The sequence below is a fragment of the Hemicordylus capensis genome, chromosome 1 (genome assembly GCF_027244095.1).
Source record: "Hemicordylus capensis ecotype Gifberg chromosome 1, rHemCap1.1.pri, whole genome shotgun sequence".
Lineage (NCBI taxonomy): Eukaryota > Metazoa > Chordata > Lepidosauria > Squamata > Cordylidae > Hemicordylus > Hemicordylus capensis.
The window spans coordinates 104568943-104594105 of NC_069657.1; the positions used below are offsets into that span (position 1 = coordinate 104568943).

Consider the following 25163-nt stretch of genomic DNA (forward strand, 5'->3'; position numbering starts at 1 on the left):
ATGCATGGAGGTCACTAAACTAGCCTCCATGCATGTGCATAGGTCTAAACTGGGCTGCTGGTGGCCCTGACTACACTGGGAGAGGCCAGCAGGGGTAACCTCCACCACCTCTGCCATCTGCCCCACAGATTCCGGTGGCACTTGTAAGTTGCTAGTTACCTCCCTCCTGCTTCAATTGCCCTTTGGAATCCTCACTGGATATAGTCTATGACTTTATATCTCGATGCAATTTTTTTCTGTCATGTACATATTTCAATGCTAAACAGATCTGTGCAAACCAATCCTCACCAGATTCCCCTTAACCAATAGAGTGCTGAAGCAGCTCAGTTCAAACCAGACCCAGTTCAGTTCAAATTTGGACTGCCAGACCAGTTCAATGCTGAACCCATCGAGCCGAGCTGGCTCGACATCGAGCCCAGCTCGAACCAACAGTGATCCAAAGTCAAGGGACCACAACTGAAAAGATCCTGTCTCTAATTCCCCACCATCTGCATATCTGGGGTAGGGGGCATATTCTCCCTAAGTCTTCTTTTTATGGTCTTTTGGTACTATATCATACATTGCTATCATGTCTTTGACTCTGGTGTACAATATCAATATCTATCAATATCAAAGTCTATCAGTTGATACTAGTCTAAGGGCTATAGGTCACCTCCAGCCTAAGATGCCTCCAAATACCAGTTGCATGGGAGAAACAGCAGATGAGAGGTCATGAGCTGAAGGCAAGCCCTCAGCTCTTGTCTGTGGGCTTTCCAAGGCATCTGGTGGGCCACTGTATGAATCCCAAAAGCAAGCTGACAAATCCAATAATATAACAAAAAGAAAATACAAATGAATGTGTGTGTGTGTGTGTACACACACACACACACACACACACACACACACACTATTGAAAATTCAGTAATCATCTAAACATGGTGATAAAAATAAATCATGTAAGGCAAATTTGCTGGTAAAAAGCAATCTACTTGTTTCATGAGATTTGTGGACAAAACAAATCGCCCCTGTGCTAGCTGGCCATATTCAGACCCAAAACAAATCAGAGGTGATTCAATTTGAGTACAAATCGAATTAAAAAAATTGATTCGTGAACATCCTTACTTAATACCTCCATTTTGTTTGGATTGAGCTTCAATTTATTATCCCTCATCCATCTCATTACTGCATAGGGGAACTATGTCATTTCCTGGTGATGATGTCATTGAGAAATAGATTTGGGTGTCATCAGCATATTGATGATCTCACCCACGGTTTCATGTAGATGTTGAAAACAGTACCCACTATTCCCAAATCCCCCAAATGATTCAAAAGGATACCATGGTCAATGGTATCAAAAGCTGCAGAGATATCCAAAAGAACCAGAAGAGCCACACTCCCTCTGTCAATTCCATAGTATAGATCATCTATCAGGCCAACCAAGGCTGTCTCAACCCTCATAGCCCGCTCTAAAATTAGTTTGAAATGTGTCTAGAAAATCAATATCCTCCAAAACTACTTGGAGTTGATCATCCAGCCACTGTCCTCCCAATCACCTTGCCCAACCAATGGAGGTTGGAGACCAGCCTATAATTATACATCACTGAGAGCCCTAGGGCAGGCTTCTTAAGTAAAGGTCTCACAACTGCCTCCTTCAAACATGGAGGCATCCCATCCATCCCCAGTGAGGCATTTATGATATCAATGAGGCCATCTCTAACAGCCTACCTACTAGATGATATAAGCCATGTTGCGTATGGATCCAGAGGACAGTGGCCAAACACTTCCAAGCAGCTTATCCACATCCTCAGCAATCACAAATTGAAACTGAGCCATATACACTTCCTGTAAAGGACTTATCTTCTTTGAAGCCAAGATGAGTACTCCAATCAGTTCCTCAAGCCAAGCTAAGAGTAAAGAGCGAGCTGTCACCTTGCCAGTGGCACTCCTCCTTCAGGGGCACAGGGACATTTGTTGCCCCGCTTGTTCAATTAAAGCTATGCCTCTGAACTTAACAACAAAATACGACTTTATTTATTTATTTATTACATTTATATACTGCCCCAACCAAACTGCTTCATACCAACTCTCCATTGTGAATGGCGTAAATGGTTGGAGTTCTTAATATTAAACCAGAAAACAGAAGTCTGATCTGGTTCAAATTTCTCCTTCAGTATTTATTGCATGGAAACCAGGTCATTCAAACTGTGCATGTCCCATTCATAATTAATGATCCAGCATGTGTATTTTGACACTTAAACTTTGATACATGTGTACCTCAGTAAACAGCAAAAATATAAACCTACTGTAACTGGCTCCTTTGCCACCTCTATTTACATCTATTTATGTAAACCGCTTTGGGAACTTTTGTTGAAGTTCGGGGCATGATGGGTGCTACTTCAAAGCCTGGCCTTTTGCTAAAGGCCAGGCTTTGAAGTGGGATTAGGCAGGATTAGGATCTCAGAGCTGCACACGAGCATCTTAACTCAGGCTGGGCTGCCATATCCTGGGTTAGGCTGCTCATGAGAACAGCCTTATAGGTTAAAACTGGAAGCTTTGGTCTGTCATATACCGGTACTCTAAGCTATTTAAAATCATCCCAATGCCTTCTGCATGAGCAATTACATATTCAAGAAACTTAACTCTCCTTTCTTGTGACCCATGTAACCACTTTTCAGAACAAGCTGTTCTCATTACATATAACTCCATTATGCTTTAAATCCTTCATTTCTGTTTTACCTTAAAAATCAAAGATTCTATTATCTACCAAACAGTGGAGTTTTATTTATGCCTCTTGGAAGTGAAGGGCATTTAGGACTTCTGTCAAAAACAGTTTGCCAATGACAGGCAATGAGAGTCAGTCATGCCCACCATTTAAAGAGTCTAACCTTTCAGAGGAAGTTATACATACAAACATGGGAGGGGGGGGGGAGAATGCCAATTAAAGCATGAGGCATTCCAGCCAACTGTATTTTTTCTCTTTCCTTTCTTTTTAAAAGATATATAGGAGCGTAAGGCACATAAACACAGAAAGCAAAAAATAAAAAACTAACTGCCCTTTAAATAGCCTTCTGATGAGTTGTTCTTGGCACGTCAGGGTCTTCCAGGGTGCCACTAGCATTTCAAACTACCTTTTTGGATGCATTTCGACTTGAGCCATTTTTGTGCCAACTCCCATGCTGCCGAGCTAGAATGTACTTCTAATTGGCACAATAACTTCCACTTCTTTCTGAGCAGAGTACATATGCACAGTGCATGAGGTTAATTTGAAACTTGTCTGTTAATTTAAAGAAGGCCAACCTCCGTCATATCTTCTATGATCATTATGCAAATCCTGTTGAGGGATGCAACTTTAATTATAACCAATGCGTTTTTTGTATGGGTTTTCGTTAATTTTTAAGACAAAACTGATTTGCAGTCCTCATCTTAGAGCTAAGTAGCATCCACTGTGTTCACTTTCCTCCCTAGTTGCTACTTAAACTGCTAGTAATAACAAATCCTTCAGGACATCAATAGAGTCGCTGTGTGTTGAATAATCGCAGGCTATCAGGCAGTAGGCTTGCAGCAGCAGCTCCATTGCCTGTGACATCACTCCTGAAGCTCAAACCCTTCTCTAAGCTGCCTTCATTAGTCAGTGTGTTGGTCTGTCTGCTTTCTACAGACCGTCACACGCAAGAGCAGGCTCTTTGCAGAGGGAGGACTCTGGAAATCAGAAGCACTGGGAGAGACGGAGAGGAATAAAGAGGAGAGAGAACACGAGCATCAGAGAACAAAACAGACACGCTTACAATATGAAATTCATCTTGCCTCATTACTTGCTGTCTCTTTTCCCTCTTCTGGTTCTCAGCACCAGGTGAGTGCACAGACCTCTCTGACTTGGAATTCTGTTTGAGAAGCAGTTAAGGTGCATTTTAAAATAATGATTTCCAGTCCAGCTTCTCCCATGCTTGTAAGTTCACAGAGCATCTTGTCTTGAGCAGATTTCAGGGTGGGTTTTCTTTTCCTCTTTGTGTATCTCTCTCTTTCTCTCTCTTAGGGGACTTTGATAGGGGGTCATTTCCTAGTTACTCCAGTCCGTTCTTCTCCTTAGCCTATAACGGAAAAACTGCTTGCTCTGCAATGACCCAAGGCTTTTATGATTAAGCAAAACAGTTCCTCATGTCCAGTCGATGTATGGTTCAGCAATAAGCATTTTTTCATGTATTCTGGTGAAAATAAGGAAGCTGAAGAAAGAAAATACTAGGGATTTGTTGTTGTTGTTCTTATTATATTTAAGGGGGAGAGCAACCAAAAAGCTTTATTTTACACAGTTTTATTTCAGTGGGAGTTTTGAAACCAGAAAAATCACCTTGCTCTGTCTCTTTGCTTTGTATGTGTGGACAACATAAGGCTGGATTGCCATTGGGTACCTGTAAAAACGTAAAACTTCCAGTAATGCAGGAACATTACACTGTGTGGATTAAAATCAATGCAAAAGATTTAAGATCTCTGTCTTGAAGATCCTAGTTTTAGTTATACATATGCCACATATGCAGCATGGTAAGCAGCCTGCTTGTATAGAATGTGCAGTGAATGAAAGCTAAAATGACAGCACTCCGTCCCAGGGCTACACTGTAGACAGATGAAAAGTTAATATTGTGTGCAGAGCAGGATCTGTGGAGTAAAAACCTCTTCCCAACATCTTGCTGTCAGTGCATGGTTTTCAATTTCCTGATGCTTATAAACAAGAAAGTGGCAACCTCCTGCTGTGTGAGTTATTAACTGCTTGTAAACTTCTACGTCTCCAGAGAATGTAATAAGCAGTGAGCACATAGCCCTGCATGTCTCAGTAGAAATGTCCGTTCTTTCATGACAGCTTTTTTTGGGACTGTACTATTTCCCTACCAGTGGATTTGGAGGAGTTCTTTCTATTCTGAGCCTTAAGTCTGAAGTCACTGAAGCACGATTACTCACTAAACAGATAGGTGTCCAGATGTAATCCACCTACACAAAAGTACCTAACAACTGCAGTACTGTCTAAGAAGGAAGTGTGGAGAAAAGTAGCAGGACCACAGCTAGTTTTATGCTGAGACATACCAAACCTTCTTACTCAGCTGTGTCTATGCTTTTAAAGAAATTGTAATTTTAGGTTCTTTTCTGCTCAATCAGTAATGAATCACTCTGATGTTCTTTGATAGACCATACAATTCCCTCTGGAGCCTTGTGTTATGATTTGCTAATTATCTGAGGATCTGTTTTGATTTAGTAAGTAGATCTTCAAAATGTTCAGTCAGTATGAAACTCCCTGTCAATTCACATTGCTAATTTGGTGTTATCTTAAAATTATATGTGCTTTGCCAAATGACACAGGAGTAGAATTCAAAGTGAGGCTAGAGATGGAAAAGCAATTCACCCAAGTTTCAAGTTTGCATCTTAAACGGGCTTTTGACTGAAGTGCTTTTATGACTGAATTGTTGGCTGCCAACTTATCTCCGGTTGAAAATGAAATTAATCTTTTGCATTTCCATATATTTTGAAAAAATGAATAGGCTTTTTCAAAGAAAATAAGATCAGTGTATCAGCTTGAAGCTAGGATCTGGTCCAATAAAGTTTAAAAGGATGTTAAGAAGAAAGTAAACCTCTTTGCCTATGAAATACAGTTGTTGGAAATTGTACATTTAAACCTATCTCATTCTTTATCAGGAGTTTGACCATAGTATGTAGCTTGAAAAATATACTTGAAAGATCCCAGGTCATTGTACATTTAGGTAGCACAAATCTGTGATCATCACTTTTCCTTGATAATATCTGGAGGGTGTTGAAACAAAATATAGAGCACTGTACCCAAATGAACAGCCACATTTGCTTCATAACAAACCAGCATTGAGAAATACAATAGATATACATCTGAGTCCTCACTGGAACTTTTTATTTAATTAATGGGAAGTGGATTGAACTTGCAGGTCTGAACCTGTATTGTTGAGTGTGCTAAGTGATTTATACTTTCTTTGAGTGCTTCCAAAGTCATTTATAGTTTCTTTGAGCAAATAATGAATGTTCAAAATGAAAGAGAGAGTGGATAAATACTGACAGCTACTTGAGATGTGGTAGACATGGAGTTTCAGTGGTTCATTTGGGATTGCCCAATAATTATTTGAATTGGAGGGAGAGTAGAGAGACTCTCCTTCCCAAAACTGGTATTAGAAACCATCTGGAAGTGGTCGATTAAAACATTCGTTTTAGAGTATATCCTAGCAATATGGAACTCAAGACTAAAGAGAATCTGAAGTGGTCACATAGCAATGGGAACAGAGCTGGTCTTGTGGTAGCAGGCATGACTTGTCCCCTTAAGCTAAGCAGGATTCACCCTGGTTGCATACGAAAGGGAGACTAAAACTGTGAACACTGTAAGATATTCCCCTTAGAGGATGGAGCTGCTCTGGGAATTGCATCTAGTCTCCAAGTACCTTCCCTGGCATCTCCAAGATAGGGCTGAGAGAGATTCCTGCCTGCAACCTTGGAGAAGCCGCTGCCAGTCTGTGTAGACAATACTGAGCTAGATAGACCAATGGTCTGACTCTGCATATGGCAGCTTCCTATGTTCCTATGTGGTCAGTATGATCTTTTATAGATATGTGCTGTTTGATTATGAATTTTGAGTTTTTAAAAAGTATTCAAGATTATTGTCTTGTTTTGTAAACACATAAGTATAAACCCCAATCCAGTAACAATAATCTGCATGTTTAAGGGCCTTATATGTGCACACCTGTTATGAGAAGGAAGCAATAGGTTGTTGAAGGGGAGTGGGAGAGAAGCTATGATGGGAAAGGATGCAGAGATCAATTTGGCATGCTTTGCCTGCGGATTGTCTGGGTTCAATCCCTGGTATCTCCAAGTCAGGCTGGGAAAATCCCCAATCTGAAACTTGGAGGATGACTGCTCTTCACTGCAGAAGTATTACACTAGATGGACCGATGGTCTGAACAGTATAAATAAACTTCATGTTTATAAATACCTATCTGAATTGTCCCATTTGAATCTTTTTGCAGCAACCTTGTCCTGCTTAGCCATGGGGGATACAGGTGTGGAGGCAGATGGGGTGGCATACATCTCTGCTAGGCTTTCATGTTGCTAGATTGAGCCTATGATATGTCCCCCCATAACATGTTCCAGAAGAACGGCATTCAGTTTGTGGCATCTAAGACTTCCCCCTGATAGCATATGGTTAATGTTCAGGCAATTGCCCAAGCTGAGAAGGTTTACAAGAACAGTTGCTGTAGTGAAGATGGGAATCTATTATCCTGCTGTGTGAAACTGCTTACCTCAGGCATAGCTACAGCCACGAGTCTTATGAGATTTCTTTAGAAGTACTTTTCTGTCAACTTGTCATGTACACAGAGCAATCTTCATTCACCATATTTACCTGTGCTAGAATCAGCTAACAGTCCACTTGATTGGAGAAAATTCACTTGCCATTTTCTGTTCCTAATCTTTAGTGATCTCTTGATTTTTTATTTTTATTTTTGGCTATATATGAGGAGGAAAAACTTATACAAATGTGCATTGTGCAGACTACCAAGGCTTTCAGGGATAATTGATTTCTTTTTTTAAGCAAAGTAGTTTTTTCCATCAGCAAAGAAGTATCATCATCATAGTTATGAATGTCAGTTACTTGAAGCATCTGCTACCCTGTTTCCCCGAAAGTAAGACCTACCCCGAAAGTAAGACCTAGCAGTAATTTCTGATGTACCGCTAATTGCCCTAGTGCATTTTTTTGGGCTAAAATTAATATAAGACACTGTCTTATTTTCGGGGAAACACGGTAGTTGTACCATGAAACAAAGCTAAGTTTTCAGCTAGAGTATTATCAACAACATTCATTAAGGCTACTAAGTCATTATCTTTTAAAAATAAGGGGAGATCTTGTTTAGATTGTCTAAGGAATGAACAGTGGTGGTAATTTAAAAAATTTTTAAGTTGCAATCCTGTTCACTTTTTCCTAGAAGTAAGCCCTATTAAATATATCAGGATGGACTTCTAAGTAAACAGAACTGCAAGTTAAAGGGGAAAAAAGGAAATTAGCACATTGGAGGGTGGGTTGTTTTCCTTTATGACTATTTCTTGGGTCAAGCAGACAGTTTTCAATGGCTTTTCTCTCTCATCCTCTCACTAACACCCATTTCCTCTGATTGCTTTATCCTTCACTGCCACTGTCTGATATCTGGATTAACCTACAGCAGATGTCCCAGGTTTTTCTGTTACACAAGGGGCGAGAAGCAATCTTCAGCAATTCCGGCCCCACCCACTACTTTTCTGCAGCTGCCTGTTCCTCCCAATTCTGTCTCCCTGGTCCTCCAACTCTCAGGGATCTTGTTTTAGGAGGCACAAGAGGCTGCAGAGGGAAGGGAGAGATTGCTGAAAATTCCCCCTGCCCCTCTTGTGCAATTGAAAATCCTGCCATGACCACTGAAGGTCAGTCTGGATGTTTGCCCTAACTCCATAATTCTATACAGAGCCACAGAAACCATGCACAGTGAGTACATCTCTGTGTCTCTAAGAACATAACAACAGCCCTGCTGGATCAGGCCCAAGGCCCATCTAGTCCAGCATCCTGTTTCACACTGTGGCCCACCAGATGAGCACCACTTGCCTCAGAGGTGCTCAACGACTGCAAAACATCCTGGGAGGGTCAGCAGGGATTGCTCTGCCAAGCAAGACATGGCTAATTCCGCACTTCAAAAGGTGGCGCGGATGCGTTTACCTGAGTTGGAACTCAGCAACGAGACTGGCCAGGCCCCCCTCAGGACAGATGCTGAGGGCATAGACACTGAAGCAGCCACTCAAAAATGCATGGAGAATGTCAGCTGTGGTCGCTGTCAGCCCAAGTGGCTTGAAAATACAAACATACACTATCCATAACTCTTGGAGTTTCTGTTCCTACCAGGCAGTAAAAGTGCCCCTTTAGGTCACATTGCAATTGTAAACTAGCGAAGGCATGACTCATAGCAATTTTCGCTACATGTACTATCTGTCTTCTTCAATCTTGCTTTGCGAATCAATATTAGCAGATACTTAGAGGCAGGCTATTCCCACAAGCAGCCCAACTCAGGCTAGGGTTAGGCTGCTTGTGTGGAGTGCTGGGACCGGCACTGCTGCCCCACCTAACCGGCCTTTGTAGCCGGGCCTTTAGCTGGGGTTGTGTGTGTGCTCGACGTGCTGGCAGCCTGCACACACTCAGAGCCAGGAGGCAAGAGTGCCTGGCTGAAGGCACCGTTCTTCTGGGGCAGAGTATTAAGGATGCCAGAGGTCTTCTTCCTCTGGCTCCCTGCTCTGCTGCTTGCTGCAGCACAGCTTGTGTGCTGCTCGTGTGCTTCTATTTTTGTAAACATAAATAAATAAATGTTGTAAACAAAAATAGATTGTGTGTTGGGGAGGCACCCCGCCAGTGTTTTTGGTCATGTGAACAAGCTTTTAACGTCTTGGTCATAAGATGCCTGTGCTCAGAATGGAGTGGGGGTGGGAACCTCTCCTAGTATAACTTTGCTGAAATCGTATTGTATTTCTACAGAGGTATCACAAAGGCACTAGATGCACATCAGCTCATTTGGAACATCAGGATAAAAAAGTTGCACTCCACAAGCAATTAAGCTATAGTTCTTGGAATGCAGTAAAAGGTTAGAATGTGAATATATGCAACAGGCAATCTAGAGAAAAGAACCTGTGTAACTTGTCTTGCAGATGTTATCTTGCCACAGTAAGTCACTGTGTCAGTTCACACTACTGTATAAATTGGTGTAGCTTCACTTATATTTAGAAGCCATATAACTCACAAAATGATTGTCTATTGACATTTGAGTCTTTATTAATTATAGTAAATGCTAAAAATACAAAATTTCACAACCAGTCCTGTCAGAGATCAAGATGTATCAAAAAAGAATTGCTTTTTTAGACCAAATGAACAATGCTTCTAATTTAGTATCCTGATACATTAAGAGTATATAATGTTGATGTGTGCACGATAAAAGAGTGTATTTATGAGCTTATTAACAAATAGGCATGGATATTACTGACTAATATAAAATTAGTTTCTCTTTTTATGTAGTGGCGCATTGTGATGCTCAAATTATCAGAGCTCATGCCACACTAGTCCTGAAGAACAGGAGCTCTTGTGCAAGAGTGCAAATACTTTTGGAACTCTCTTCCAAAAGTATTTACAGTCTTGCACAAGAGCTCCTGTTCTTCAGGATTAGTATGAACACTCCACAACTGTTCTAGCCTCATTCAAAAGCATAGGCCCTCAGTGATGAGTTTAGTCTCTAACAGAAGCCTTAATCAGACTTCAGTAAAATGAGATGCTCAGGGCTGTAGCTAGGGGCAGCCTCTCAGAGTGAGGGAGATAATGAAGAAAATAGAGAGGGGTGGAGCAGGGGGGGCCTTAGAAGCAGGGGGGCGGTTCTCTGAACCCATCTGCTCAATTATAGCCACACACCTGGAGATGCTGTACCCATGTACAGCATCTCAAATGGGGCCACAGGTCTGACCCTAGCCCTCTCACTCACCTCCAGAGTCCATTACTCACGTTGACAGTGCTGTTCATCTGAAGAGACAAACACCACTTCCATGATGGCAGGCACTTCCATGACCAGAAGGCTCATGCACCTGAGCCTCATGGTCACAGAAGTGCCCGTCATCATGGAAGTGGCATTTGCCTCTTCAGATAAACACCACGGTAAACATGAGTAGCGGACTGTAGGGGTGAATGACAGGGCCAGGGTGGGACTTGTTTGAGACTCTGTACATGGGTACAGCATATAATTTTACTGAAGTCTGAATGAGGCTTCTGTTAGACAGGAAACACATCACTGAGGCCCTATGCTTGAAGATCTCCAGCGAAGAAAAGACCACTCCTCATAGCTAATTGGTTCTGTTGTCAAACTGTTCTCCTAATATTTCTGCTAATGTTCAACCAAAATTGACCACCCTATAATTCAAACACTTTAGATCTAGTTATGCTCTCTGGGGCAGCAGAGAAGATGTATTTGCCCTCTTCTATGTAATAGCCTTTCAAGTACTTGAAGAGTGCTATAATGTGTCCCCCCTGCCCCCAATCTTCTCTTCTCTAGGCTAAACACAACCAGTTTCTTCAACTTTTGGCCATAGCTCTTACTGGTCATATAACATCTTTGTCATTGTTCCCTCACCCTGTTCCAATTTGTTTACATTCTTCTTAAAGTATGCTTCCCAGAACTGGAAACAGTACTTCAGAAGAGACCTAACGTGGAATGAAATGGAACTATTACTTGTTGTGACTTGAACACAATAGCTCTATGAATGTAGCCTAAAATCACATTCTCCTTTTTCAGCAGCTACTTCACACTACCAACCTGTATTGAGCTTTTGACCAATTGCAGCCTTGAGATCCTTTTCATAAGTGCTCCTGCAACTATGTATGTTTTAAAAGATGTCAGAATACTACTCTTACTACTAAATTAGTAGATATGTTAGATTATGCTGTGGCTGTGGTGAATATTTTTTCGCTTTTGATTTTTGGGTCAAAGCTAACTATCTCGGAGGGTGGCAATTTCTTCCCAAAACACTTAGGAGAAGTGCTGTCCAAAGGTTGCATCTTAAAAATCCTGACCGGCATTCAGTGCAGTATGACACAGACAGTCATCCACCCAAGCTGGGCACTCACAGTGAAGTGCTGGTACTTTTGCACAAGTGCACAGATTATTTCACTCACACTCTGGGAGCTCTTGTTAGATTGGGAACACATTACTTGACCACCAGTGATGTGCTTTTGATCTAACTAGTGCTTCTTGAGTGTGGGCATGCTAACTGAAGCACTTGTGCTCTTGTACAAAAGTGCAAGACTACTGATGTTTAACGCAACTCCGCAGCAGAGCAGGTAGATCAACATCACCTGTGTTATGCTGTGCTTGATGTCGGCCTCTGTTCATTGCAATTGTTTCTTCTGGTTATTGCTTCTTCAGGAGAAGAATGGGGAAAAGAAAAGCTAATATGTTCAAGAAGATTTATTAATAAATTGGTTATCAGATTTCCCAATGCATTTTGAACATCTGCTTCATCCTCAGGGAAAACTACTTAACATCTATTCAGAAACGGGAAGAGTTGAAAAGCACTCCAGTATAATTCAGTCTCTAGGAAAGCTGCTGCTAAATAGCTCCTATTTAAACCATAAAATAGTGCTGGAAAAACTAATCTCCCCAGGTGTTAAAAGAATAAGTGGAAATTTTGCGGTGCTGAACAATTATTGAAAAAGGAGGCATTTTTCAGCACTTCCACAAAATGTTTCAAAAAAAGGGGTAAAAACTAGTTTGGGTGACTAGTCCTATGGATCCAGAAGTTTTGTTTTGTGTAAAAATAAAACATATAGATACATATTAAGATGTAGTCCACCTTCTAAAGACTCCATACCACATGTAACCATGCTGGTTGGAAGGCACATATAAATTTCAATTGCTAGACTTAAGGGGTTCTATTGTAGCTCTGAACAGTCTTTGGATGGCTGAAGACCACAGTGGGATCCATATGTCAGCTGCTCTGAACACATTTTAGAAAGAGTGGATTATAACTATTGGACACAAATTATAAAGTGCTTTATAAAATTCCGTGCCTGAAATCCAGGACACCCTCTGGAAGCACAAAAAGCACGTGTACCAGCATGATGGAGAGCTTTCCCACCAGCACTCCAGCTGTACAGCCTCAGGGACAGATTTTCAGCTGACACAAGGTATCCCCAGAGCCAGAGCGTATCCTTAATTTTTTCTCTGTGCTGCATGCCTGAGGCAGCCCCAGTGCTGCATCTAGGAAATGTCTCCCTTGCACAGGGTCAGCTTCCTTTTGTGCTACTGGAAGGCTGCTCTGGATCAGCCAGTAGCTTTAAGGCAGTGAGGCACCAGTGCTCAAGCATGGCTGTCCTCTTTGCTAAGCAGGGTCCACCCTGGTTGCATATGAATGGGAGACTACATTCATGAACACTGTAAAATATTCCCCTTAGGGGATGGGGTTGCTCTGGGAAGAGCAACTGCATGCTTGCATGCAGAAGATTCCAAGTTCCCTCCTTAGCATCTCCAAGATAGAGCGGAGAGAGATTCCTGACTGCAACCTTGGAGAAGGTGCTGCCAGTCTGTGCAGACAATACTAAGCTAGATGGACCAGTGGTCTGACTCGGTATATGGCAGCCTATATATATAAAATAGCCGATATTGCTAGTAATGTCTGAGTATATAGCTGGAGCTTAGCTATATAAGGGTGGTCTGAATAAGATATGGCAAGCATCAATCTTTTCCAAGACTACTCCAGACTTATAGCATGACCCAAAGGAGCTATATACACAATGAGGCTGGTCTCACAAGCAGCCAAAAATGGGCTAGGGCAGCCAAGCCTGGGCTTGTCTGCCTGTGAGAACCAACAGGAGCTGAGCAGCTCCCAGCAACACCTTGGTGGCAAACCCACCTAGGGAGCTTACCCATGCATGGTGCATTGTGGGATCTCTGGGGACCAGAATGACAGGTTCTGGTCCTGGATTCCTCCACCCTGCTCTGTGCTTCACAGGGCCACTTGTGTGGGAGCGCAGAGCACATTGCCATCACCAGTCCTTGACTCGTCTGTGAGGAAGGTAAGCTCTTTGGAGCCTTCCCTGCTAGGGTTGCCAACGTTCCATTGCCTGAATACGCGACACAAGGTGGGGGGTCTAGGGGGTGGGGTCATCTGAGGACAGGTCATACCAGGGTTGATCACAAGCCTGAGTAGCAATGCATTTGCAAAAAAATCAACAACAAAATAGCACATGATTTCACAAAGCTTCTTGTTCACACAGACCATTCCACTTGCACATGGAGCAAGTGTCAAGTGAAAAATTAAGAGAATCCCCCAAGTTTGCACACACACACACACACACACACACACACACTACATTCCTGCTTCATCTTGCCATGGCTGTCACTGAAAGACTCACTGCAAGGCTGCTTTGTTTGCCAGAAATGGTGAGTCAGTTAGCAGTAGTCTGTGGGTTTATTTACATTAGATAAGTGAATGAGGTTAGCTCTGCTACAATAAGGCTACAATCAGTTTGTAGGGGAAGGATATTTAGGCGGGCTAGCCGCTGCTGAACCACCGGGCTTACTTGTGACCCTGGTGGTTCTCATGATTTGAGGAAACCAGGCTTGGCTCCCCCCATCATGACAATAGCCTCAATGATTAGCAACTTGCAAGATGTAAATAAACCCAGTCAATTGTGCCTGCAAATTTGCCAAACAACTGGGGCTTATTTTGTGAGCTTTATTGTTTCTTTCACATTATAATATGGACTTCACCCAGACTTCAAAGGGCTCAGTTAAAATACATTAAGAGCCCAAGCTCTGCAAATAATACAGGAACATTGTCCTGTGTGGGTCAAGAGATTTTTGCCTCAGATACGGGACTTCCTGTATAATATGGGACCATTTGGAACTCTATCCCCCGCCCACCCACTCTTGGCGACCGTGAGAATCACTCGACCTGTATTGGTGAAAACTTATTGTAGCCTTCCTTCGCTTTTTGATGCAGCAGATTGCAGCTCATTAGGTGTATACCCATTTAATGAGTTTCAGTATGAGGAACATTATTATTTCTAAACTGAACAGCAGCTTGCCTTTCTGGCAATAGGAACTTCTGCAGCAATACTTCAATGAGAAAAGGTATGCAGATGCAATTCTATCCACATACACACATAGCTTCTCTGGATTCTGGTTATAGACTTTAAAGGATATGGATTCTCTCCCCACTGCCCCACCCTTTGAATTAAAACTTTACTACAAAGACAGAGGAGTCCTATGATCTCAGCTATGCCGGTGACTGGTTTCGCCAATGTAATGTCAGGGTAGCTGATATGAGATCCTATGTGCTCCCAGCAGCTAAGCTGAGAAGAAAACAGCAGTGCAAACTACAGAGAATATAGAATGCTGACAGCTACTCCATTAGCATCCATGGTAACACCACTGGCACACAACAGTAATGGAACAGCATGCTGAAAATCCCTTCATATTATGTATGAATTGGATTTATATACTGCTTTCCCACTTGATGCAAGGATTCAGCCAATCCAAACTTGGGAGATGTCTCCATAATCTCAGCCCAACCCAGCCCAGCAGATAAAGAAACCACAGCGCACCACTTTTTAAGTCACTGTGGTGCAGGCAGCAAGAGCCTAGCAACTGACAGCCCTCAGGAATTCCTGCACATAGGAGTTTGAATCCCCTTATGTCACTGACACACATAACGGCCTTCAACAATGTGGAGGCTGTACCTTCCCTGCCAGAACATCCTACTTCCATGTCCTCATTGGCTTCAGCCTCACTGTGTAGCCTCATATAGCATTTGTCTGAGGAAGCAAGCACTGTTTTGAGGGGCGAGATTTTCCCTGCGATAAGGAACAGCCTCCCAAGACTGAACAAGGCTACAGACTACTAATAATCAACCTTTTGACTACACAACACAAAGGAAAGGAAGAGACAGGGAATGCAGCAGAAAACCCAGACAGCTGCTTGGGAAGGAGGCCTGGACAGAACACCCAAGCCTACTTCAGGAACCTAACCTAATCTAAGGGAGAAAAGGAACATTTTGCCAAGCAGGGAAAGAGAAATCTATACCAAATCAGGAGGCTTGCATTGGAGGCCTGCCCCTGGGGTAGAGCGACCGGTGCAATTGCCCCGGGCCCTATGCCGGGAGAGGCTCCGCACTGGGCGGACACTGCCCAAACAGCCTGCCCCGCTTGCTGTGCTGCTCCCTCAGTCTGCAGACTTCAGGAACAGCAGCTCTTCCAGGTCTTCCCTGCCCCGCCATGGCCGTGCCATCCAGCACCAGGACACAGAGCAGGCAATTGTTGTTTCCCCTGCCCTTGCCTCCTCTGATCCGCCAGCGAGCAGTGGTTGCTCAGAGAGGAGGCTAGGGCTTTGCGCTTCCCCAGGCCCCCACTCTCTCACTTTCCCTGCCCACACTCTTTCTCCCTGCCCTGCTGCCCGAGAACTTGCCCCCCTTCCAATCGGCACCTTCAATTAGTCCAACAAGCGCCACAGAAGTGGGGGGAGGCTCAGCTTTCAACAGGAGGAGAGAGATATTCTCCCGGGACTTATCGGTTTAGCCTGCAGCTTCCCCCTGCCCCCATTATTAGCAGCTTGTCTGGAAGAGGGCAGAGGCTAGAAACAGGGGCCGGATTCCTGGTTCACCTGAGAGATAACACAACCTGGACTCTGCTGAGTCAAAGCTTCCCTTCAGCCCCTGCTTCTCTTTTGGGATGCTCCTGCCAGGGCAAAGTGCTGCCAGCAAAAATAAAAAATAGCCTGCAAGGTCCAACACTTGGATTTCGTCTCCACACTTACTTCAGTATCTGATGTGGAGGTAGCCAGTGACTCCTCTTATGTGGTTAGGTTGGATCAGTTCCAGTTTGTGACTCCTGAGGATGTGGACAAGCTGATTGGAATGGTGCGGTCCACCACCTGTCCTCTTGACCCTTGCCGGACATGGCTTATACTATCTGGCAGGGGGGTTGTTGTAGAAGGCCTGGTAGAGATCATAAAGGTGTCTCTGAGGGAAGGTAGGATGCCTCCTAGTCTTAAGGAGGCAATTATTAGACCGCTTCTGAAGAAGCCTACCTTGGATCTCTCAGAGTTGAGTAACTACAGGCCTGTCTCCAAATTTCCATAGCTGGGCAAGGTAATTGAGAGGGCGGCGGCCTCCCAGCTCCAGACAGTCTTGGAGGAAACAGATTATCTAGACCCATTTCAAACTGGCTTCCGGGCTGGCTATGAGGTGGAGAGTGCCCTGGTCAGCCTGATGGATGATCTCCAACTGGGAAGTGACAGAGGAAGTGTGACTCTGTTGGTCCTTTTGGAACTCTCGGCGGCTTTCTATTCAATCGACCATAGTATCATTCTGGAGCGTCGAGGGGGTTGGGGGTGGGAGGCACTGCTTTGCAGTGGTTCCGCTCCTACCTCTCGGGCAGGTTCCAGATGGTGTCCCTTGGAGACTGTTGTTCTTCAAAATCTGAACTTTTGTATGGTGTCTCTCAGGGCTCAGTATAGTTTCCGATGTTGTTTAACTTCTATATGAAACCGCTGGGAGAGATCATCAGGAGATTTGGTGCAGGGTGCTATCAGTATGGTGATGACAAACAAATTTCTCCATATCAGCATCATCGGGAGAGGGCATAACCTCCCTAAATGCCTGCCTGGAGGTGATAATGGGCTGGATGAGGGATAACAAACTGAGACTGAATAAGATAAGACGGAGGTATTCATTGTGCGGGGTCGGAACTCAAGATACGATTTTGATCTGCCTGTTCTGGATGGGGTCACACTTCCCCAGAAGGAACAGGTACACAGTCTGGGGGTGCTTCTGGATCCAAGTCTCTCCTTGGTGTTCCAAGTTGAGGCAGTGGCCCGAAGTGCCTTCTATCAGCTTCGGCTGATACGCCAGCTGTGTCCGTTTCTTGAGATGTACTCAAAACAGTGGTACATCTGCTGGTAACCTCCAGACTGGATTACTGCAATGCACTCTATGTGGGGCTGCCTTTGTACATAGTCCGGAAACTACAGTTGGTCCAGAATGCGGCAGCCAGGCTGGTCTCTGGGTCATCGAGGAGAGACCATATCACTCCCGTATTGAAGGAGTTACACTGGCTGCCGATATGTTTCCTGGCAAAATACAAGGTGTTGGTCATCACCTATAAAGCCCTAAACAGTTTGGGCCCTGGGTATTTATGAGAATGTCTTCTTCGTTATGAACCCCACCACCCATTGAGATCATCAGGAGAGGTCCGTCTGCAGCTGCCACCGGCTCGTCTGGTGGCTACTCAGGGACGGGCCTTCTCCGTTGCTGCCCCAAAGCTTTGGAATGTGCTCCCTAGTGAAATAAGAGCCTCCCCATCTCTGACAACTTTTAAAAAGTCTTTAAAAACACATCTGTTTTCTGTTTTTGTTTTTAATTAATGTTTTACTGGGGGTTTTTTTTGTGTGTGTTGTTGTGAACTGCCCTGAGACCTTGGGTTAGGGCAGTATAAAATGCATTAAATAAATAAATGCATTAAATAAATAAAAAATAACATCCCATGGCAGGTGAAGAGAGTCCTGACCCCCCTGCCCCTCCCACTCAGATTCCTCTGAACAAAGCCAGGATGCCTGGTTCCTCCTTGAGTGCTGCCAGAACTCCTGGTGCAAGACTGCTGGCTGCCATAGGCCCAAATCTGTCTGGAGTGCTCTCTGAGAGCTTGCCGGACTTCAGGGTAAATCTGGCCAGTATGTGAATGCACACCCTCCATTCCAGAGGTGAAGCGAGCTAGAAGCCCCATCTGGAAATGCTCCTGGAGGCCCAGGTGTAGTCAGAGGTTGCTCACTGAGGACCAACCACCCCTCACTTCAAGGGTGTTTTTTTTTGTGGGGTGGGGGAGGAAAGACACTTTTTGCAGGGGGAGGGAAGAGAATATCATGCTTTGGGGACTGACAATATGGGCGATTAGGTTTTGAGGGGAGTTCAGTAAAATGAGGGAGGAGAGATGCTGTCAGAGTGTCTTCTTCCCTTCTTTGCTGACCTGTATGGAGTGTATGATTGTCCTTCCATCTCCTTTTGGGATAATGACACAGATGTTCCTGTTTCTGGTGTCCTGAGACAGAATTGCTGTTCACAATGTAGCTGTCCTATATGTGTACTGAGCCCAGAATCTTTGTGCAAAGTGCCTTTTTTCATAGACCCCTCCCTCCCAATGTTCCCTCCAACATTGCCTCCCTTTCCCCATGCTCTAAGTGAACATGAAGCCAGAGAGATGGCATACAAATGTCATGAGGCCAGAGGGCACATGGCATAGAACACTTGATGTATGGACTACCTGTTTATGTACTACTGCAGGTATTCTGTGACTGAGTAGACTTAGGCTGAATCCTATGCTCTGTCTCAGTGCAGGCACCAAAGGAGGTGGTGTACCTTTACACTCATGTAGAGGCTAGGAACTGATGTGAAGGAGTTTTGGATTAAGTCTGTTCCGTGCCCAACAATTTCACTCATTTTCAGCTACTCCATTGGTGGAGAGTATAACATTGTGCCAATTCATGGCAGACTGATCTAACCCAGATGGCAGTGTGACCTCACTATTGCAAGGGTAAAGGTAAAGTGTGCCGTCGAGTTGGTGACCACAGACCCCTATGGTTGTCTTTGGCAGAAAACAGGAGGGGTTTACCATGGCCATCTCTCGCTCAGTATGAAATGATGCCTTTCAACATCTTCCTATATCTCTGCTGCCTGATATAGGTGTTTCCCATAGTCTGGGAAACATACCAGCGGGAATTCGAACCGGCAACCTCTGCCTTGCTAGTCAAGTCCCTGCTGCGCCATTAGGTGGCTCATTGCAGGGGACCTACAAGGCTTCAGAAAGCATTCATTGAGCACAGATTGCAACCAAAGGATACTTTAATCAAGCCTTCAACACTTGTTAAAGTATGCTAATCATGACTCCTATAAATACATTATTAAGTGAAAACCTTGAATTTAATTAATAAGATTTTAGCAGTGATGTAAGCTGCACAGTCCTTGCTCACATCTTCTTTTGATGTACTCCCTTTCTATGAGAGCAAACCTTCTCCCCTTGAGTATAAAAAAAGGGCATTGTCTAAAATGCTGGACAGTTTGACTGAAACAAAGATCCCATGCCACCAACAGGCAAATTACTCCAAGAAAATGCAGTTTAGTAATAATAATGTTTCTAATATCAAAACTCATTAACTGGGTGTACAAATAATAGGGTAGCTGGGGAAAAAATCCAGCTTTCATATTGGTTTAATACAGGGGAAATTATTATGGCAGTTAAAAAAAATAGAATAGTTCGATGGCAGTCCTAAATTGCTATTATAAAGCACTTAGTAATTCATTTCTCAGGAACAAATGCCACATTAGTGACTTTTGACAGAAATGAAAAGTCTCAGGCTATAAAGGCACATCTTTGGCATTCATGTTAATTTTATTTATCTGTTGTATACATTCATACTTGGACCCTCAGTGTGCTTACAACTTGTCTTCCCTAGTTTATGTGTCTCTCCCACCCCCACTTCTTCCCTGCCCCCAAGCAGGCAAGACGGCAGGGTACCAACCGTGCAAGATCTTTGTTTAAACAAAAAGGAGCATTGAGCTTGCATGTTAAAATGTAATGTTGGTCTTTCTATAGAGCTCTTCTCACGATCAATGAGAAGAGCTCACAGGCAGTCTGCGGGGAAGGAGGGTTTAACAGAGTGGTGCTAGTCCCAACCATATTCTCTGCCCCCTCCTCCTTGCTGCAGCTCCCTGAGTCCCTCAAAGATTATCCCTGAGGGTCACAGGACTCTTGGCAATGGTGGGTGTGGTGTGGTGCAAAGGAGGAAGCAAATAGATCCCTATTCACCAAAGGGGTGTCAGCCTGGTTTCTGGAGATTCCCCCTGCAGCCACCCACACTGTATTCCATGCTATTGTCAATGGTTCCTTGATCCTCAGAAGTGGCTTTTGGGGCTCAGAGAGATGCAGTGAGGAGGAGGAGTGGAGAAAATGGATTGCACTGGCACCACTCTGGAAGCTACCCAATGATTAGATGAATTATTTAAATTTCCTCTGTGGAAAAAGGCAGAGATGGATATCTCTGATGTTTCAAATAAACAATTTAAAAAACGCTTTCTGATCTTTTGGGATTGCCTGGCTTCTAAGCTTCTGGTACCCTTTGTGTCACTTCAGGTAATAATTGTGTCTGTCCTATTTCTCTACCTACAGAGAAAAGTAGATAGATGTCAAACAAGCAACACAGCATGGATGTGGGACAACATCTGACATGTGACACTAGAGTATCTCCCCCTTGTGCCTTAAGAGTGCCGTAATTATGGTGACATAGGAAGTATGTCAGACCCTCCACACTTTGTAAATATCTACAGGTGAAACTCGGAAAATTAGAATATCGTGCAAAAGTCCATTAATTTCAGTAATGCAAATTAAAAGGTGAAACTGATATATGAGACAGACGCATTACATGCAAAGCGAGATAAGTCAAGCCTTAATTTGTTATAATTGTGATGATCATGGCGTACAGCTCATGAAAACCCCAAATCCACAATCTCAGAAAATTAGAATATTACATGGAACCACGAAGACAAGGATTGAAGAATAGAACAATATCGGACCTCTGAAAAGTATAAGCATGCATATGTATTCAGTACTTGGTTTGGGCCCCTTTTGCAGCAATTACTGCCTCAATGAGGCATGGCATGGATGCTATCAGCCTGTATTATACCTGATGAGGTATATGGAAGACCAGGATGAGGTAATATGATGAGGTAACCTGATGAGGTATTATGGAAGACCAGGATGCTTCATTAGCGGCCTTCAGCAATTCTGCATTGTTTGTTCTCATGTCTCTCATCCTTCTCTTGGCAATGCCCCATAGATTCTCTATGGGGTCAGGTCAGGCGAGTTTGCTGGCCAATCAAGCACAGTACACTGTATACTTTTCAGAGGTCCAATATTGTTCTATTCTTCAATCCTCGTCTTATTGGTTCCATGTAATATTCTAATTTTCTGAGATTGTGGATTTGGGGTTTTCATGAGCTGTACACCATGATCATCACAATTATAACAAATTAAGGCTTGACTTATCTCGCTTTGCATGTAATGCGTCTGTCTCATATATCAGTTTCACCTTTTAATTTTCATTACTGAAATTAATGGACTTTTGCACAATATTCTAATTTTCCGAGTTTCACCTGTATTTAGAGACATATATTAACACTCTGATCAGGGTGGTGTTCCATGGGTGAGGACTCCTGTGATTTCTCCATTGTCATAGATGGATTTCACCATTGTCATGGTTAAGGTTGGCCTTACAATCACTTCCCACCTTCTCAGGGCTGAGGGGTCTATTAGGATGGTCCGCCCGAGAAGGTTATTGGATCCTATAGAATTCCAAGAAGCCTTGGAGGGATTTAGTGTTGACTCTGCTGGCAATCCTTCTGGATGTGGTCACACTTCCCCAGAAGGTGCTTCTGGATCCAAGCCTCTTGAGTCCAGTTACATTCTCTATTAATGTTAAGAAGGAAATGAGAGAGGCAATGAAATTTATTAGTCAATAAAAGTATTATTTTTTTAAAGAACTACTCTTCTCCTCCCTCACCCTTTTCTCCTGTCTTTAGATTACTTATCTAGTTTCAGTTACTGTACTTAATCTCAAGTGCTCCCAGATGCTTGAAATGGAGCATTGGTAATTATGTTTGGACATTGAAATATGTTTGCTCAATTTGTAAGATCTTCTATTTGCTTTTATTATACACATTAAAGTGGTCTCAGAATTTCATCTAAATATCTGATGGATATTCTGACAATTAACTGATTTGTTGATTGATTGAATTAATGCATTACCAAAACCTCAGTACAAACTTGTTTAATAAGCAAAAGTTACTGTTCATTGGTGGAAGAAAAAGCAATCTAAAATATTTTGCTTTTCATACCACATCCAATTTATTGAAATCCATTGGAACCAAAATACCCTTAAAAATGAGCAAAACGTGTCCTTAAAACTCAACCTAGCTAATTAAAATTATGATGAATTATTAATTAATTTGACTTCCATTGCTCAATCAAGCAATGGATTGACGTATGTATCAATTTAAACCAAATTAAAATTTGCACCACACATTATAATCTCCTCCCTGCCACAGAAGGGATTCCTCACCTGTACAGGCTTAGTTACTTCTGGACAGCTTGAGCACTAAGGAAAGGAGAAAAATAGTTGGTGGGATCACAGGTGGATCTACTGCAACAATTATTGTGTGGCATCAGCATGTGCCAACATGTCTAAAAGTAAGAAGGCTAATGCATGAACACAGTCCACCCTCAGTCATGACAGCTTAAGAGTTCAGCTACTGTTGCTGTACCATCTGTGTACAGTAGATATTGCCATTCTTTTATTTTGAATTTCTCTGGGAATATGAAGGCCCAAACTGACAATTTCATTTACACCTCTAACACATAATTAATTCCACACTTGCTTTTACGCTTTCTTGAAACCATTTCTTTCTTGCTTGTAAAATATGTTGATTCCCCAGCACAAAGGATGTTTTCACATGCTTGATAGACTCTGTGTGTGTGTGTGTGTGTGTGTGTGTGTGTGTGTGTGTGTGTGTGTGAGAGAGAGAGAGAGAGAGAGAGAGAGAGAGAGAGAGAGAATTGGCTTATGTGTGACTCTTGTGACTCCTTAGACTTTTCAGATGAATGCTCTTTTGTGGGTTACTGTAATGAGCTGTAGCCTCACCTGATCATTTTTCCAGTATAGCATGCCTATTCAGCAGTCAATTTTCTGGATTACTGATAAACATAATGGGCTGTATCCATCCCAGGTATGACTCTCATTGATTTCAATGCCACAGAAATCAATATAGCTACATCAGGGATGGACTGCTCCCAAAGACTCTATAACTGTCCCAATGACTTATGATTTTTGGGAATGCTACAAAATGCTAGGAATGCTCAGGTCCCTTAGTTCAACGACCGTGAGTTCTGTAAATCCACTCCTATAGCATCAACACTCATACACTGAGTCTAAACATTACATTATGAACAGAATAATTAATTCTTAGTTAATAACCTGCACGTGTGAAACCACTAGTAAGAGGGCTGATTTCTTATGATTATTTTACTGCATGGTTGAATATTAGGCACATTAATGGAGAAAAGGTCTATCAATGACAATTACTAAGGGGCATGTCCTTCATGTTTGTGGACAGTAAGCCAAATCATTTGTTTTGAAAGGAGTAAGCAGGGGAGGGCAGTGGCAGGGGAGCATGGGGCAAAGCTCTGCAGCTGCAATGGTGTGCTGGGCCCTGCCCCACTCCGCAAGCAGGGTGTCAGCTGTCTTTTCTGTGTTGCCTGCTACAAAGAACTCCAGAGTGTTTCATCCACAAGGATTTAGAGAAATATTACCTGCATGTGTCAGAGTGGAGTGCTTTGCATCAGCCATGCTGGCCACCACCATCTTTTATGAAACAGCAATGTTGTTGCTGTATCACAGTCAATGGTTATTTCATTATGTTATCAAAGATGGCGGCAGCTAGTGTGGCACAACGTATCCTGGGCTGCTGTTGCCACCCAGCCTCCCACCCAAATTGGGCACTGAGCAGGGCTCAGGGATGGGCTATGAGCCTTCTGATGGTCTGAGTGTCCAACTTGGTAGACCCTGTCACTGCTGCTGGAGCTGATCCTTTGGCCATGCCTGGCATACCTTACTTTTGAGTTCCCATAACAATTTGACTGGCTACTGTGGAATTAAAATGCCTGGCTTGATAGATGCTGGTTCTGGCCCAACAGGACTTTTCTAATGTTCTAAAGACTGTTAGAAGGAAAGCCCAGCCCATGCTAATTCATAGCAACTTCAGAAAGAAAAGAGTTGATTATGGGTATTTCTACATATGCCCTCCATTCCTTTTTGGGTATGTGTGCCATGGCTAACCTTTGCAATCAGTGGGATAGCTTATTCTTTAAGAAGTGGAAAATTGATTATGAAGCATGCTGAAAGGCTTCCAGTATTTGTACCAGATGGCATTATCCTCATTATACCAAGGGGATTTATAAATGAAAGTTGTGCTTTTACCTTTTTAGCCTACTTTTCTTAAGGAAAGTAAGCTTATGTGATCACCTGGCACTCCATGTTTGGGTCTGTCTGTGTGTCCGTGTGTGTCTGTCCCCTCCATCGACTTCTCAGTAGAGACACATAAGGACACTTCAACCACTTAAGAACATAACAATAGCCCTGCTGGATGAGGCCCAAGGCCCATCTAGTCCAGCATCCTGTTTCACATAGTGGCCCACCAGATGCTGCTGGAAGCAAAAGGCAGGAGTTGAGGGAGTTGAGTATCATCATAGTTTGTTATGATGTCATCAATCCCATTCAAAATAGTGGATGCATGAACATTTGAGGCGTGACTTGGCTAACATGTGAACCGCCTAACTTATTTGAAACAAATTTGCCTTAACTGTAGGGACACATAGGAATGGCTCAAGGGTCTAGTTTGTAATGATGTCATCCACCCTGATTCTTTTTTTTTCTTTCAAAATTCAATTTTTATTGATTTTAACAATAGTAATATTATCATTCATAACAAATAAACCAAAAAAAGGACTTCCCGCACACATCTCTTCGTGAATCATCAGC

General features: G+C 43.1%; 1 protein-coding gene across 2 annotated transcripts in view; it reads left to right on the forward strand.

Annotated features, from left to right (window-relative positions):
- The first annotated feature begins 3422 nt into the window (after positions 1-3422).
- The window catches only part of LUZP2 (leucine zipper protein 2), a 593960-nt gene continuing 572219 nt past the window's right edge, over positions 3423-25163 (forward strand). The window contains exon 1 of one of the 2 annotated variants that reach the window (XM_053252886.1): positions 3423-3829. In XM_053252886.1, the coding sequence (XP_053108861.1) occupies positions 3768-3829 (62 nt within the window). In that variant the 5' untranslated portion in view covers positions 3423-3767. The remainder of the gene's footprint in view (positions 3830-25163) is intronic. The other variant, XM_053252876.1, reaches the window with a different exon arrangement.